Here is a 17,361-nt window from a genome sequence, read left to right on the forward strand (position 1 = left end):
CATGCTGAGAGCGTGTGGTGGAGGCAGGGGCAATTGAGGCTTTCAAAAAGGAATTGGATCATTATCTGAAAAGGAAAAATTTGCAGGGCAATGGGGGAAAGGCAAGGCAGTAGCAGTTGGTGAATTGCTCCATCAGGGAGCCAGTTCAGACGTGATGGGCTGAACAGCCTCCTGTGCTGTCATCATTCTTTGATTTTATAAATATTCTTGCATGGTGCACCAAATAGCATTTTTGGGTTCACTGGATAATTCTTGTTCTTGGTGTTGTTTGTTTTCTTAAACTCTTGTTTATATGGCAGTCTTGTAGGATTTTAACACGGCAGAATCTCTCTACTCGTGACTTCTTCTTTCACGAATTTGCTTATCTGCGCAAACGTTTTTGTGGATCAGTTCACCCATTATAGGCCCAAATGTTCATTTATCTGTGGTTTTAAAATAAAAACTAGAAGCCATCTTAAACAAAATTGCCGAAAAACTGCACAAATAAAGTAACAAAAAAGGGTGCCCATGATATATTTGCTGTTGTAGAAAGTGTGCACTACACGTGTGTCGTTTGTTGCTTGTAGGGACTCTTCTTTTACCTTCTAATAAGAATCGGTAGTCCGGTTGGTTGAAGGTGTCAAAAGTATGGCTTTATTGCTAATTACTCACTTGATTATGAATTGAATCAAAAATAAGATATGAAATATCAATCAATACATAAAAAGGGTCAAGCACATGGCAAAAAACATAAAGCACAAAAAGAAATCACTTTAGCACAAACAAACAGATAGATGATTCAAAAATTCAGGTACAAAGACCTCGACCACAATGTCTTACTTTTAAGGGAATTCTTATATCTGGTTTGACCCCTCATTTACTTTCATTGATTTCTAATTCTCGGCTGAGACCTCTTAGTTTGTTTAAATGAATGTCTGATACTTACAGGATGATTTAAAAAAAATATAGATTTAGAGTACCCAATTAAATTTTTTCAATTAAGGGGCAATTTAGCGTGGCCAATCCACCTAGCCTGCACATCTTTGGATTGTGGGGCGAAATCCTCGCAAACACAGGGAGAATGTGCAAACTCCACACTGACAGTGATCCAGAGTCGGGATCAAACTGGGACCTCGGTGCCGCGAGGCAGCAGTGCTAACCATTGTGCCACCGTGCTGCCCTAGAGGATCAACTGTTAATCAAACATTGGACATTAGTTAAGATTGACTGGTGCCTCTCAAAACTAGCTTACCGTCTGTGTGTGCAGTCTTAGGAAAATTACTGGATATATTTCTCTCACTTTCTATGTTACACTCGTCGGAGACTTTGCTAGAACTCATTGGTTCATTAGACAGCGAGCAATACATTCTTAGGGCTGATTACTCTGGAATACAATGTTTAATTTATTATATGAGATAATGACTGGATTCCCACAGTCATAAGACCCGTTTAATATTTAGCACACTTTTATCTATATGCATTCAACTAGCCCCTATAGGAATAAATTAGGAATAAAGTAATACTCTAGCAATGCTGTTTCCATGTGGGTGTTTCTGTGATTTAATTCAGTTTTGAATTTTTTCCCCTTGTTTTATTAAATTTACCAAAAGCATACTTTCCGACCCCACCGTGGTTGGTTTTCCACTGAAGGATGAGACAATTCATTTAAACCCTTGTTGACTTTAGCAGGAAGATCCCGCCGGTGGGCGGGACTGGAAAATCCTTTAACCCGTTATACATATGAAAGTTTAGCATGGCTGGACCTGGACCTACCTCTTTTATTTATTTTTTATTTTTATAAATTTAAGAGTACCCAATTGTTTTTCCAATTAAGGAGCAATTTAGCATGTCCAATCCACCTATCCTGCACATCTTTGGGTTGTGGGGTGAGACCCATGCAGACAAGGGGAGAATGTGCAAACTCCACACAGACAGTGACCCGGGGCCGGGATCGAACCCCGGTCCTCGGTGCCGTGAGGCAGCAGTGCTAACCACTGTGCCACCGTACCACCCTGGCTGGAGCTATCTAATTGACTCCTATTGTAAAGTATGTTTGCTGTTCACGGTTTCACAGTTTGTAGATTTTTGTGGAAATATGGGGACTGTGAATAGCGGGACTTTACAATACCTGATATCAGTTATAATCTTTCAAGATTAGGTTAGTTTATACGGGATTCCTAGAGGGCTTAATATATGACTACACCACTATTCATGCAGCAAGATTGCCATTATTGATACCGACAGTATTATAGAAAAATAGGACTTGAGTTTTTAGTGATTTGTTTTCTCATCAGTAAAATCATTCTCTTTATATGACTTTTTTCAATGGCTATTTTTGTCTCCAATTTCAATATAATCTTGAACTGGTTTTACTTTTCTATAGGAGGTCAGCAGTGCACCAATACCTGAAGCAGTGGAAGCTGATAAAATCGTAACTGAGGAGCTATTAGCAAGTAATACACAAGATTCCGGCACTGAATCATGGTAGTAAATCGCTTTTTCTTGTCTTTTTTGCTTCGTTTCAGCAGAGTTCACCATTTACTGGGCAGACAGACGGAACATCTGCTCTCAGGTCGTTTTTGGTGTTGCTACACAATCGGTTGTTTAGTGGATTTGAGAGTGACTTACCGTCTGACTTTTCAGTTCCTTCACAAGGCATAATCTATTATGCCGACTGCGGATCTATTCTTGGCTCCTACGAGTAATATAAAAGCGAGCAACTGGAAAGCTTAATTACAATCAAGAAATATTTATTTTGAGGAGTTCTTCGTGATGGGCCAATGTCTGTAGCAGGGGTCAAAACCTTTTATTTGAGGGCTTTTTGAGAAAAATCTGCTTAGCTTCATTCTGTCAAGGTCTATGTTTTGATTTTCGGGTCTATGTTTTGATTTTCGGGGGCACCTCTTTTATTTCACATGCATTCAGGATACCATTTTGCCGTAGTTCCATGGTATTTTCTGTGACATTTGGATTCCAAGTCCAATTCCCAATTTACAGTAATAAACTAAGATCAGATTCATCTCAAATTCTGCCAATTTGACACAATGATGCATCAGGCGGTAAAGAAGGCAAATGGCATGCTGGCCTTCTTTGTGAGAGGATTTGAGTACAGGAGCAGGGATGTCTTGCTGCAATTATACAGGGCCTTGGTGAGGCCACACCTCGAATGTTTGTGAAGTTTTGGTCTCCTTATCCGAGGAAGGATGTTCTTACAACAGAGGGTGTGCAACGAAGGTTTACCAGACTGATGCCTGGGATGGCATAACTGAAGTATGAGGAGAGATTGAGTTGGTTAGTATAATATTCGCTGGAATTTAGAAGAGATAGGGGGGGATATCATAGAAAGCTATAAAATTCTAACAGAACTCGACAGGATAGATGAAGAAAGTGTATTCCTGATGGCGGGAATACGGGGTAAACCATTTAGGACTGAGATGAGAAATGTCTTCATCCAGAGAATGGTAAGCCAGTCGAATTTCCTGCGACAGAAAGCAGCTGAGTTGTATGTTTTCAAGAGGAGTTGGATATCGCTGAAGGAATCAAAGGAAATGGGTGGGAAAGTAGGAACAGGCGGCTGAGTTAGATGATCAGCCATGATTATAATGGAGCAGTCTTGAAGGGTTGAATGGCCTCCTGCTCCTATTTTCTATGCTTCAAAGAGCTAGAACAGGTTTAATGCCCCCCACCACCGATTGACTGGTATATTAGCATGCAAATGTATGTTTTATTCCATTCCCATCAAACCTTCTGAGTTTTTCTGCAATGTAATGGATGTGATTACAAAATATGTTTGAACTGGATGAAAGAAAATTCACTGTGTAGTAACCTATGCATTGCCTTTCCGCCTCTGATCACAGATTTCCTCCCTCCCACACTCCCGTCCTTTCTACTCCTCCAATCATCGGTTCTGCCTCTGGAGGAACAGCAATGTGGGAAAAAGGGATTCTATGATAGGAATTGAGGCAATGGGCATGGCAGAATCTGTGATTGGAGGAGCAGCTCCTCATAGATTGTCTCTTTCAAGCTCACTACACCAACAATCAAACTCTAAATTATGTGCAGGTCTGACCTTTCTTTCTATATTTTAAATTTTTGTGGGCTATTTGTGAGGCTTTGAGGAAGAATCTGTGGATTTTGAACCCTGTGTGTGTAAAATCGCCAAGGCTGGAAAGATTTAAATAAAGCCATCACAGTTTAAAGATGCCAAATTTAGGTTTTATGTATTAATATTTCTTTCTGCTTCAGTTCAATGGAGAAACCAGAGGAATCCAGAGGAAAACCAGGCCTAGTAACAAGGAGCCGATTCCAGAAGCCTAAGCCAAATTTAGGAAGAGCAGTTGTGAAGAAAGATGTGTCAACTGATGAAAGAAAGAGGGTTGCAGCACAGGAAAAAGCTATTACAACCAAAGAGGCCACAACACTGAGCCCAAATATCCCCATTACTGAAGGAAGTAATGCTAGTGAAGTCATTAAGACTGGATCTGATATTTGCTTTTCTCCAGAGGCAAGAATGAAAGATGCTTTGATACCTGACAACATTCCAATCCAGGAGGGGGCAGTGCATGGTCCACCAGGAGCAGCTATTGAATTAATCACCCCAGTATCTGAGGTATATCTGAAAGCCATTCATTCCTGGTATCATTTTGATGAATCTTATGTGGCACGCTATCTGGTTTTAATGGGATTTCCATCGTGCCACCTGAAACTGAATGCAGAAATCTGATTGTGGTCTAATTATTGCCGTCCCAAAATTCTTATGACCTCTTGTCCTTAAAATCTATTCCCCTATTCATGCTATTATGCTATTTATGATTTTATTTACCTCTCAGACCTTCATTAACTGATGTTCCAGCATACACTTCAGTGCATTTCCTGTCTACACATCTCTCTACAATAAATTCCATGTTGTATTTGGCTGCACATTTTGAAAACTAGCTTGGTGCCCTCCTGGAGTTTTCAATGCAGTGGGTTAAGTTGCTAATTTTGTCAAGATATTAATGTTGTGTTTGCAGTGCAAATATGCAAATGATCTACCATCACTTTCTTGAGGGTGTTCACTTTAATTGAGTTGTAGGAGATATTCAGTACTATTTGCCTGTCACTTAAAGCACACTTGTTGCCTGCTTCCATTCCTTACTAACTCACTTGCCCAGTTGCCTGATCATCTATAATTTGGAGTCCAGGTATACTTCAGATTCCAATATCAGCCAGAGTGTCCTTAGCTGCACCTCTAGCCCAAGATCATTTGAGATCAAAGGAGATGCATCCTGCAGTATGATGTTCCAAAATACTGGGAGCATCCAGTGTAGTAATCTTGCAGTACAGGTTTTAGTTATTTTCTCCTCTTCTCACCTATATAGATTGCTCTTAAAACTTTAAAGAGAGTCAAACACTAACTTAATTATTTAACCTGTCTAATAAAAGGCCAACTATACCTCAATGCTAAACTCCATCTTCAATAAACTTCTACATTCTTCTGCTGTATGCTACACTTGGTGCTCAGAACAATCTCTCACTCGTAAACTGAAATTTATGCTGTCTTAATTTACACAAGGGGCTACTCCCCGAACAGGCGGCGGAATGTGGCGACTAGGGGCTTTTCAAAGTAACTTCATTTGAAGCCTACTTGTGACAATAAGCGATTTTCATTTCATTTCATTAACATTTCATTTCCCACTATAAAGACAGCCAATCACTGCAATTACATAATCGATAATTAAGCTGTTAGCATCTCAAACTAGATGTTTATACAGTTACATTATTGAAAAGCGAAAATAAAATACATTAAACTCAAAATGCAAGAAAAGAATACATATTTCAGTACTATTTCTTAATTTATTGTGTCTCCTGTTTTAATGAAATAGTGTGTAAAAGTAGATATACATTTCCTAGTAATGTTCTATTTATTGTACATTTGTCCAACTGTAAAATTGTGTTTTTATACTTTGGTTTTCAGTCAAAAGCACAAACTCCAGAAGCAGCCCCTGTGCCCTCAAATTCTGTAGAATTACCGAGGCAAAGTATTACAGCTTTGGATACTGAGATATCAAGAAGAAGCTGCCGGGGTTCGAACAAAGTGCAGCAATCAGAAAGGACATTTGAGTGCGACAGTCATGATGAACATGAAGATTTAAAACTGGATTCTATTCAAGAATCTATTACAAGCAAACCAACGAGGTATTGCATAAAGAAAAAGGGGCCAGGGTGGACTGTTTTTGTCAGTTATATTCCATTTGAATATATAAAGGAAGATTTGGAATTTAAGACCTCTGTTACTCAGCTATCAAAAGCCTTATCTGTTCCATTTATCTAATGAATACCTCATTATCAATGAGTAAGCATATCATGTAATTTGCCAATCTGTCGTAGAGTCTGGTTCGATTCCTGTTCTGAGCTTATTTAGCTAAGCTCAACTAGAATGGTAGTGGGAAATTATACCATTGGCCTTCTTTCCCCTAAATTGAGAGAAGAAAAAATTGGCGAAGGCATGCTTACTTGATCATTGACCAGTGACTACTTCTAGACTCATGTGCAAGGAAGCCCCTTGAGCACAGAGTATGGATTGGCGATGACGCCTCTACTGGAGAATAGCACATTGACATCAACTTAAAGGTACCTGTCCATTAAGCATCCATGGATCTAAATGATAACACAAAAATAAAGAAAAAAAAGGGAATCAGCAGGAAGACTCTTATACTTTGCATCCTTTTATTTGCATCCTTTACAGTTTCTATCGCTTCACTGATTTCTCTCTTATAGTACTGAATTTTTAAAATTATGTTAAACTTTGGTTGCAGTATATTTTTCTGTATCTTCCTTTGTATTTCAGATCACTCATTCAACTTCTGTATTCTCTTACTTTCATTGTAAATTCTGTGCCCTTTTTTTTTTTGAAGGATTGACAGAGATCAAATTTCTTTGTTTGTTTACTTCTAATTTGCTACGCCATCTATTTAATCGGAACTATTAAGCATGGTGGCACGGTGGTTAGCACTGCTGCCTCACAGCACCAGGGAGACCCGTATTTAATTCTGGCCTTGGGTGACTGTCTGTGTGGAGTTTGTAGTTTCTCCCTGTGTCTACGTAGGTTTCTCTGGGTGCTCCAATTTCCTCCCACACTCCAAAGATGTGCAGGTTAGGTGGATTGGCCATGCTAAAATTGCCCCTTAGTGTCCAGGGATGTGCAGATTAAGTTAAAGGGTTATTGGGATAGGGCGGGGAAGTGGGTTTGGTGGAGTGCTCTTTCAGAGGGTCGGTGCAGATATGATGAGCCGAATGGCCTCCTGCACTGTCTATGAAGGGATTCTATGAAGCATGGCTGCCGCATTGAGTTATAAGTTTGTTCTGATCACTTGTGATGCAGTCTTTCATCAAAGTAGGGTAAGAATATCGACCGGTGACTGTGTGGAGTTTGCATATTCTCTCCGTGTCTGCATGGGTTTCCTCCGGGTGCACTTGTTTCCTCCCACAGTCCAAGAATATGTAGATTAGATGGATTAAATTACCCCTCAGTGACCAGGGATGTGTGGGTTAGTTGGGCTTACGTGGGTTTATGCGGTTGCGTTGTGTGGGCCTTGATAGGCTGCTCTTTTGGATGGCCTGTGCAGGCTTGATGGGCTGAATGGCCTCTTTCTGCACTATATAGATTCTATGGTTCTATGATCTAATTGCTTTCATCTTCATTGTAGTTGCTTCTTTTTTAAAAAATAATTTTTATTGGAATTTTCTACAGAAAATATAAAATATAAGGACAAACAATGAAATGCAACAAAATAACCCATAATAACTGTAAGCCCCCCCACCGGGTTGCTGCTGCTACTGTCCCCGTACCCTATCGTTGAGCCAGAAAGTCGAGGAAAGGTTGCCACCGCCTAAAGACCCCTTGTACCGATCCTCTCAGGGCGAATTTGACCTTCTCTAGCTTAATAAATCCCGCCATGTCATTGATCCAGGTCTCCACGCTTGGGGGCCTCGCATCCTTCCATTGTAGCAAAATCCTTCGCCGGGCTACTAGGGACTCAAAGGCCAGCACACCGGCCTCTTTCGCCTCCTGCACTCCCGGCTCCACCCCCACCCCAAAAATCGCGAATCCCCATCCTGGCTTGACCCTGGATCCCACCACCCTCGACACCGTCCTCGCCACCCCCTTCCAGAACTCCTCCAGTGCCGGGCATGCCCAGAACATTATGGGCATGGTTCGCTGGACTCTCCGAACACCTGACACACCTGTCTTCACCCCCAAAGAACCTACTCATCCTAGACCCGGACATGTGGGCCCGGTGCAGCACCTTGAATTGGATGAGGCTAAGCCGCGCACACGAGGAGGAAGAATTAACCCTCTCCAGGGCATCAGCCCATGTCCCGTCTTCGATCTGTTCCCCCAGTTCCCCCTCCCACTTAGCTTTCAGCTCCTCTACTAATGCCTCCTCCACCACCTGCATAACCTTGTAGATATCAGATATCTTCCCCTCTCCGACCCAGACCCCCGAAAGCACCCTGTCACTCACCCCCCTCGTGGGAAGCGAAGGGAATCCCTCCACCTGCCGTCTAGCAAACGCCTTTACCTGCAGATACCTGAACATGTTTCCCGGGGGGAGCCCAAATTTCTCCTCCAACTCCCCCAGGCTCGCAAACCTCCCATCAATAAACAGGTCCCTCAGCTGTCTGATGCCCGCTCTGTGCCAACCCTGAAATCCCCCATCAATGTTCCCCGGGACGAACCTATGGTTCCCCCCTAACGGAGCCTCCACGAGCCCCCCACTTCTCCCCTATGTCGCCTCCACTGCCCCCAAATCTTGAGGGTAGCCGGCACCACCGGACTCATGGTATACCTCGTGGGAGGGAGCGGCCATGGCGCCGTTACCAAGGGCCCCAGGCTTGTATCTCCACAGGACGCCCTCTCCATCCGTTTCCATGCTGCCCCCTCCCCCTCCATCACCCACTTGTGCACCATCGACACATTGGCCGCCCAATAATACCCCGAGAGATTGGGTAACGCCAGCCCCCCACCATCTCTACCCCGCTCCAAGAAGACCCTCTTCACCCTCGGGGTCCCATGCGCCCAAACAAAGCTCATGATGCTGCTGGTCACCCTTCTAAAAAAGGCCCTAGGGATATAGATGGGCAAACACTGGAAGAGGAACAAGAACCTCGGGAGAACCGTAATTTTGACGGACTGCCGTTGTAGTTGCTTCTTTCTTAGGCACATAATTATGAATCAATTAAAGTGCTTGGTTGATGTAAAGGGAACTAATATTTTACTCAAAATGTGAAGTAATGAGTGCCATCTTCAAACAATATTATGAACGGCATAATATTGTAAGCAAAATTAGTTAGTGGAAGAGCCAATGAAAATATTATGTTGTCCCCTTGCCAATGAAAATATTATGTTGTCCCCTTGCCTGATACCAGTCTTGATTGACCCTACCAGTTAATTGATGACATTAAAATATTTTTTTGGATACTGTTAATTAAAACAAAAAAGTAAAACTGTTTCTTTTCTAGGTCTGGAAGGCAGCCCAGACCTCCAGCATTTTATAAATCTACATCAGAACAGAAACCATCAACTACTTCTACATTATTATCTGAGGGAGAAAATGAGGATAAGGGCAGGAGTAGGCGTGCACGATCTCAAAAAGCAAAACCCAAAGTCAGCAAGGGCTTTAGTAAAAAGGCGATTCAAACTAAAAATGCTGGGAAAGGTCAGGGAGCATCAAAGATGAGACTTGTGACATTGAGAGCATCTCAGGAGGAAGATGATGATGATGAACCTGAGCTGGTAGAAGATGATGACATCTATCTCATCAATCCTGAGGAGGTCAACAAAGCACCTGCTTTTGTACCAATCGGCCTGCGATCTCCTGAACCTATTCAAACTCAAGTGGAGGAAACCATGGAGGAGGTATGGCACTAAATTCTTGGAAATGTGTTGTTTTAGATGTCTGTATGAATATCCCTTCCTGGTCTAAGCATTACATTTTTTTCTGCTTTTATTTTGATAAAAGGTTATGGTTATTGTACAGGTTAAAAAAAAAGTTGAATAGTGTTTTGGTGCAGCTGACAGCTCTTAATAACCCAAACCCAATGAGGAGGGATAATGCTCTGGAAAATTCCTCTTGTTCCCTTAAGTGATTGAAACCAGTCCAGGAGATCACATGAACCAGGTGTTATCTATGACTGCACTTGTCTTCTGCATGATGTACCCCAAGAGCAAGCCCAATTCCCTTTTGAAAGCATGCAGAGTGTCAGCACACAGCCCCAGCTGGAAATGTATTCCACAGGCTTACTGCTGTCTGGGAAAACAGATAATGCTACTATTGTAGATTTTCATAAAGACCCATCTGGTTCACTAATGTCCTTTAGGGAATGAAATCTGCCATCCTTACCTGGTCTGGACTACATGTAACTCCAGAATGTGGTTGACTCTTAAATGTCCTCCGGGATGGGCACTAAATGCTGGTCCAGCAAGCGATGCCCACATTCCATGAATGAATAAAAAAAAACACATCTTAAGCTCATATCCACTGACCGCTCCAGTCTTCTGAACTGCATTAAGCTATTATTATGGATGTTATCCAGCTCCATTTGTTGGGTAACTTTAAGTTTGTGGTGCTCCAAAACGAATATGTGTCAGCAGGTGAGGTTCTTTAATTGACTATTTTCAAGGTTATCCACTACTCTCAATTCTATCTTAAATGTCCTAATAATGCAGTTTTTGAGGCCAGCACGGTGGCACAGTGGGTTAGCCCTGCTGCCTCACTGGGTTTCTCTCCCACATCCCAAAGATGTGCAGGGTAGGTGGATTGAACACGCTAAATTGCCCCTTAATTGGAAAAAAATGTATTCGGTACACTAAATTTATATATCTAAAAATTCAGTTTTTGGTGCTCTTGAATGTGGCCTAAGCATCTTTATCTCTTTAAAATCTGTCACTGTATCGATAAATGAATAAATTATTGGACCTAATGCAATAATCATTCCCAGTACAGACAGTAGATTAGACTTTGCTGAATGTAACACGTGTTTAAAAAAAAAAAAATAATCGATGGGATGTGGGCATCGCTGGATAGACCAGCATTTATTGTCCATCCCTAATTGCCCTTGAACTGAGTGACTTGCGATGCCATTTCAGACGGTGGTTAAGAGTCAACCACATTGCTGTGGGCCTGGAGTCCGATTTAGGCCAGATTGGGTAAGGAGAGCAGAATGGGTATTCACGACAATCAACAATTCCACCATCTGCCGTGGTGGGCTTTGAACCTGGGTCACTGGGTTACTTGTCCAGTGACAATACCACTGCACCACCTCCTCCCCTTGTGTCCATGCTATACTTGTGTTGTAATTTGAATCTGAGATGGAGATAGTAATTTTATATGTGTATGTGAGTTTTGGATTGTAAATCTATTGCTATTTGTTAAACTTCCTTTATCCCACTTCTTTAATTTCCTTTCCCATCCTTCCTAACTTTGCTTTGACAAAGCACCTTGCCCTTCATCTGGAGCAACTCTGTTGAAAGCGGGAATTCACCTCATAGGAACCAAAGCCACGAGTACACGTCTAACTACTCTGAACACAATCACTTGGTGCATGTGTTTCATAGGAATTGCTTGACCTTTTCTGATAATGTAGCAAGTTAATTTTTATTCAGTTAACTAGAATAATGCATGAAGTTAAGCATTTTTTAAATAAAATGATTTTACTTTACTTCATTTAATTTTAATTGCTTTACATGTATGTTTTCATTTTGTTTTTCTCACAAATCTGCATTCCTTGATGGAAGTTGAGACAATCTTTAAAGAAAGCTGAAACTAAAATGGATGGTGTTAAACACTAGACTGAAATCTGACCCTGAAAGAGTAGTGCAACTTTTAAAATGTATTTTGTTTGGAAACTTTTTTTTAAACCTACCTTATCACTCCCATTTATCGTACACAGCTTGAAATAGCAGTCAATGTCTCAGACAAGAACTATGACAGTGAAACTGAACAGTCATTCCCTGAGTTACCAGAAAAAAGTGACCCCAGTCAGTCATGCACCTTAGCTCCAGAAGACGAACATTGCCACCAAGCAACTGCTGATCAGATTCAACATTTTGTTGTAAGTTAAAGTCTGTTGGTTCCACAACTGTTTGATTCGGGACTTCATAATATCATGGAGAGCTGACATTTAAACATTATAATCTATGTCCACTGTGGCCTTGATTAATTGATCCATGGGGAAAGCAAAATAAAAATTGATTTTAGAAAATAGAATATTCAGTATCAGGATAATCATTATTTTGATCATTACTGTGACTGTGTTCCATACTTGAGTTAAAAGCACAATGCATTTTTATGGATACATTTGATGTTTTAGAAATGAGCAAAAATATATAAATACGTTAGTTGGTGAATATTGGTGTATAGACCATTTAAAATGATATTTGTCCATACTGCCCCTCATAGAATTGGCAAAATTCTTTATGATGCATGAATGTAGTCTACCACGGTAGCACAGTGGTTAACACTGTTTCACAACGCCAGGGACCGGGTTTGATTCCCGGCTTGGGTCACTGTCTGTGTGGTGACTAAGGGATTTTCACAGTAACCTTGTTGCAGTGTTAATGTAAGCCTACTTGTGACACTAATAAAGATTATTATTATTATTATTACCTTGTAATATCAGGTACTTAAAAACTCCATAAGTAGTTACCTGAGCAACCTTGTAATATCAGGTACTTAAAAGCTCCATAAATAGTTACCTGAACAATTCATTTATGTTGAACTTAACTTGTAAAATTAAAGTTTATTTATCAGAACATGAACTTTGAAATTCATCTTTTTACAGGAAGTTATTGAAATTGCAAGTGAAGATACAGGCCAAGGTAAGGAAAGTACTGAATAATTTTGAGCACTTTATTCCAATCTACATTAATGTCATAAATTATCATTGAATACCCCTCATCAATCACTTCAGTTTGCCTTGTAGACGTTGAGGTATTTCTTTATCATTATTTCTAATAAAGTACTTAAGAGTATTTTAATTTCCAAAAGTAGCACACATATTGAACTCTCAGGTGAGCAATAGACATAAGAATATCCTCTGGTCTATTCAAATCATTCCATTATAACCAGATCTCTGAATTTATAAATCCATTTCTAGCCTTAAAAAATTTAGTTCATTCAATTTCCGAATCTGTAACCTATTTCAAACTTGATCTGTATTTTGTATGTTTTGCTCTCCTGAAACCATACTGTATCCACTCTCAACTACTTTCTCTGCTTTTAAATCTCCTACACCATATGCTACTGTGGCTTAATCCTAATCTGATATATCAGCACTGCTTTTTGGCTAGCTACCAGGGAGTTCCTTTTGTAATAATGCTGGTCTTGTCAGCAATGCTCACATCCCATTAAAAAAAAATGTAAATATCATTAATATGGTCTGGGCATATGATCAGCTTTCTCAACATGTCACCACCAGTGCTTCAGGTGACTTGGGCATTCATGCAAAGTTGCTGCCAACTTCTGTAGCCTCCTGGAATACGATCTCCTTACCGGTGGCAGACATGGTCACTCATTGCTGGTGGCTATCACTGAGATCCCCACTTCCTGGTTCTCTGTCTCTTCCTGGAGTTTTCTCTCCCCTTTCTTGCAAGGAGAAAAAGCAGAGAGTTGTAAGTGATTTGTTGGATTGTGCGGAGATGAAGGAAGGACAACATTTATGGAGAGTGACTGAGAGGCAAATGTGTGACATAGCACAAAGATGGGTGGGGGGAGGGGGGGGGGGGGAAGAGGAGTGAGATTGTGAGTGTTGGCTTCGGGTAGGAGTTGTCTGGAGAGTGAGAAATGAGTGAAACTGAAAGGGTGTTGACCTGGGAAGTGTTGTGTAGGATGTTAGAGGTGAAAATATTCACACGTAGGCCTTTTCAAGTGAGTAAAGAAGCAGTTTATTATATCCGATCTGGGAGAAATATTGGAAGTTCCGCAGCCTCGCAATCCTCTTTCTCACTTGAGCTAAGGCTCACACGGGTTAATATACAGATTCAAGGGACGGAATTAGTTTTATTCTTATTTACATACAATCAATCAACTATATTCGCGTCACAATTCATTGCATGCAGTCAGTCAATTTTCTGAGCATCCCAGTTATTGCATATATGGTTAAAGTGGGTGTTGTCTTACCTGCCCCTAACTTCATGCAAAAGCCACTCAAGACTAACATAAGGATATGTCCTGTCTCCAGCTGGGGATCTTGAGCTATTAAAGATACATTGCATTCCTTATTCTGTGCAGCTGTTATCAGCGGCTGTTAAAATACTCCCTATATATACACACACACACACACTTAGTTCTCATGATGTAGTTTCCACAGTTTGTAACTTAATGTTCAGGAATGTGGCTAGTTCAGCCATTTTGTGTCTTTACTATTGCTATCATAGCTAACAGCCATTTTGTGTCCTTTCTGATATTAGTAAGCATTGTGTATACACTATCTATTCCTACAAATTGCCTCTTCTAAACAGGCACCTAAGCCAATGAGTACCTTTTGTCTCAGCAGAACTATTCAAAAGTAATACAGGAGCAAAAATGTAGTTACAGAGCCAACTATAATTTATATCATAATACAGTATCAGAAAATGTCCCCCAACATAGGAGGATGCTGGGAAAGTTAAAATGTGGTATTTAACACCTGGAAGTGGAATAACATTTGCCTTTTCTGTCCACCCGAGGACCTTAATCTCTTGTGCGATCTCTTGATCTCTTAATCTCTTGGAACACTGTATCTAGGGATCACAGTACTACTGGTGCCTTCCTTAGCCACTTCCATCCATGCCTGATTGGTTTCAGAGGTTAGCCTCAGCCTTGTTTGCAAACATCACTTTAGTCCCTCAGATCTTGCAGCAAGACCTCCAACTGAGAGTCAGAGACCCAGAGGGCAGTCTTTCTAGGTATATTTTGTATTCCCGTGGTTGCTTAACACAGGGGAATCAATATACAGATCAGCCATCTGACCCATGCCAGGGTCCCTTTAACTAGAAATTCTTCCATTGACAGATTTAATGCATTAAATTGCCAGCCTCCTTTGATTTCTCAAGTGGGATGCTAATGCTGTGATTGAGTTAGAAAATATGGCAAACCCTGCATTCGTTAACCCTGCTGTATGTGGTCTGTTGCCGTAAAGTTCCGTCACAGCTTTATGATTTAAATGTATTACTTTAAAGCTAACCCATTTCATTTTATATGCATAATGGTTATAACCAACCAAGCAGGGTTTACAAAACCTTTCCAGCCAGGTAATCCTTTTGACCTCTCGAGAGTACTGGTGGAACCCTTAAGAAATGCTCTTTAGTACCCAATTCTTTTTATCTCCAATTAAGGGGCAATATAGCGTGGCCCATCTTTGGGTTGTGGGGGTGAGACCCACGCAGATACGGGGAGAATGTGCAAACTCCACATGGACAGTGACCCGGAGCGGGATTCAACCCGGGTCCTCAGCGCTGTTGGCAGCAGTGTTAACCACTGTGCCACGTGCCGCCCTACATTTATTATAATTAAACTTTATTAAAAAAAAATACTTAAGTGTTACCTGTTCATCATTTATAATAGGAAGACTGATGCTGCTTTTTTTGCTCACAAATTTGTTTAATATTAGGAGGGCCCGGACCGGAGAGCTGGAATCAGAGTCTCTAAGCCACACTTGCACTCAAGCCATACTTGCGTTTGAGCCGCACTCGCGCTCCGTCATCACTGCAGACACACACTCGCCTCGCCCCTCGCTCTCACGCCTCGCCCCTCGCTCTCACGCCTCGTCCCTCGCTCACACGCCTCGTCCCTCGCTCACACGCCTCGTCCCTCGCTCACACGCCTCGTCCCTCGCTCACACGCCTCGTCCCTCGCTCACACGCCTCGTCCCTCGCTCACACGCCTCGCCCCTCGCTCACACGCCTCGCCCCTCGCTCACACGCCTCGCCCCTCGCTCACACGCCTCGCCCCTCGCTCACACGCCTCGCCCCTCGCTCACACGCCTCGCCCCTCGCTCACACGCCTCGCCCCTCGCTCACACGCCTCGCCCCTCGCTCACACGCCTCGCCCCTCGCTCACACGCCTCGCCCCTCGCTCACACGCCTCGCCCCTCGCTCACACGCCTCGCCCCTCGCTCACACGCCTCGCCCCTCGCTCACACGCCTCGCCCCTCGCTCACACGCCTCGCCCCTCGCTCACACGCCTCGCCCCTCGCGCCTGCCTGCCCGCTCTCATGGAACCCATTTGGGAAGCCCTGAACTGAAGCAATGTGTTTTTGATACTAGTGTTAGTTTTGTTTTAGTGGAACACTTTCTCCCCATCAGTCGATGTGGTTGCAGTTTTGTTGTAGCGTCATTGTGTCTATTTAATTTAGTCCTTCCAAAATCTGCACAGTGAAACTTTTTAAAATTCTAAATTTAGAATATCCAATTGTTATTTTTCCATTAAGGGGCAATTTAGCGTGAGCAATCCACCTATCCTGCACATCTTTGGGTTGTGGGGGTGAACCCCATGCAGACAGGGGGAGAATGTGCAACTCCACACAGACAGTGACCCAGGGCCGGGATTCAAACCCAGGTCCTCAGCGCTGCAGTCCCAGTGCCAACCACTGTGCCACCGTGCTGCCCCTTCACAGTGAAACTTAACTAAATTTTCTATCAATCATCTTGATAAACAGTTTGAAAGTTATTGTTTGCAAATAAGTTTTTTATAGGAGTCAGTAAAAGTATTTGTGATTATGTTACACAATGATGGCAATGCTCCTATTTTGAGAATTTGTATCGAGGTTATTTTCAAATTGGAATGATTGAATACTCATGAAGTATTGTGGGTTCTCCTTTATAGGTTGTTTTAACTTGGTGTTTTAGACTGGGCAGAGATTTTAATAAATATTTGGTTATAACAAATAACCAATTTGCATTCAGTATAGCAGTTGATAGATAGGTGGTAAGAATTGCTCTGGTTGCTGCATGTGGCGATATTGTAAATGCATTCCAAATAAATGTTTATGATGTCACTAGACAAAGCAAACAGAGCAGTCCGTCTCCTGTTGCTATGTTAATTTTAAACCTGTTCTTGACCCTTTAGAAGATGACCACCGGAGTACAGAGGCTGGTGATGGTTTACAGGATGCCGTATACACTGATGTAAGCTGTGTTGATCCGAAGAATGTGGAGCAGGACACTGAACTCGGTAGTGATCCTCCTTCCATGCAGATTGTAGTGTGTGATACTGCCCCTGATGTGCACACTGAATCTAGTAGACTTGGCGAGCAGAGTGTTCCCACAGCGATGGATCTGAAGTATGGGCTGGACTTTGAAGAACCTTCTCTTTCAAAAGAAGATTCTTGCAATGCTAGTTTTAGGTGAGCATTCTAATA

General features: G+C 42.0%; 1 protein-coding gene across 3 annotated transcripts in view; it reads left to right on the forward strand.

Moving 5' to 3' along the window:
* Nucleotides 1–17,361, forward strand: part of LOC119970576 (transcription factor TFIIIB component B'' homolog) — a 120,559-nt gene that overhangs the window by 41,626 nt on the left and 61,572 nt on the right. For all 3 annotated transcript variants that reach the window (XM_038805415.1, XM_038805416.1, XM_038805417.1), the window contains 7 exons: nt 2,363–2,463; nt 4,225–4,588; nt 5,936–6,156; nt 9,484–9,880; nt 11,914–12,075; nt 12,805–12,841; nt 17,070–17,346. In XM_038805415.1, the coding sequence (XP_038661343.1) occupies nt 2,363–2,463; nt 4,225–4,588; nt 5,936–6,156; nt 9,484–9,880; nt 11,914–12,075; nt 12,805–12,841; nt 17,070–17,346 (1,559 nt within the window). The remainder of the gene's footprint in view (nt 1–2,362; nt 2,464–4,224; nt 4,589–5,935; nt 6,157–9,483; nt 9,881–11,913; nt 12,076–12,804; nt 12,842–17,069; nt 17,347–17,361) is intronic.

The sequence above is a fragment of the Scyliorhinus canicula genome, chromosome 8 (assembly GCF_902713615.1).
Source record: "Scyliorhinus canicula chromosome 8, sScyCan1.1, whole genome shotgun sequence".
NCBI classification, from domain to species: domain Eukaryota; kingdom Metazoa; phylum Chordata; class Chondrichthyes; order Carcharhiniformes; family Scyliorhinidae; genus Scyliorhinus; species Scyliorhinus canicula.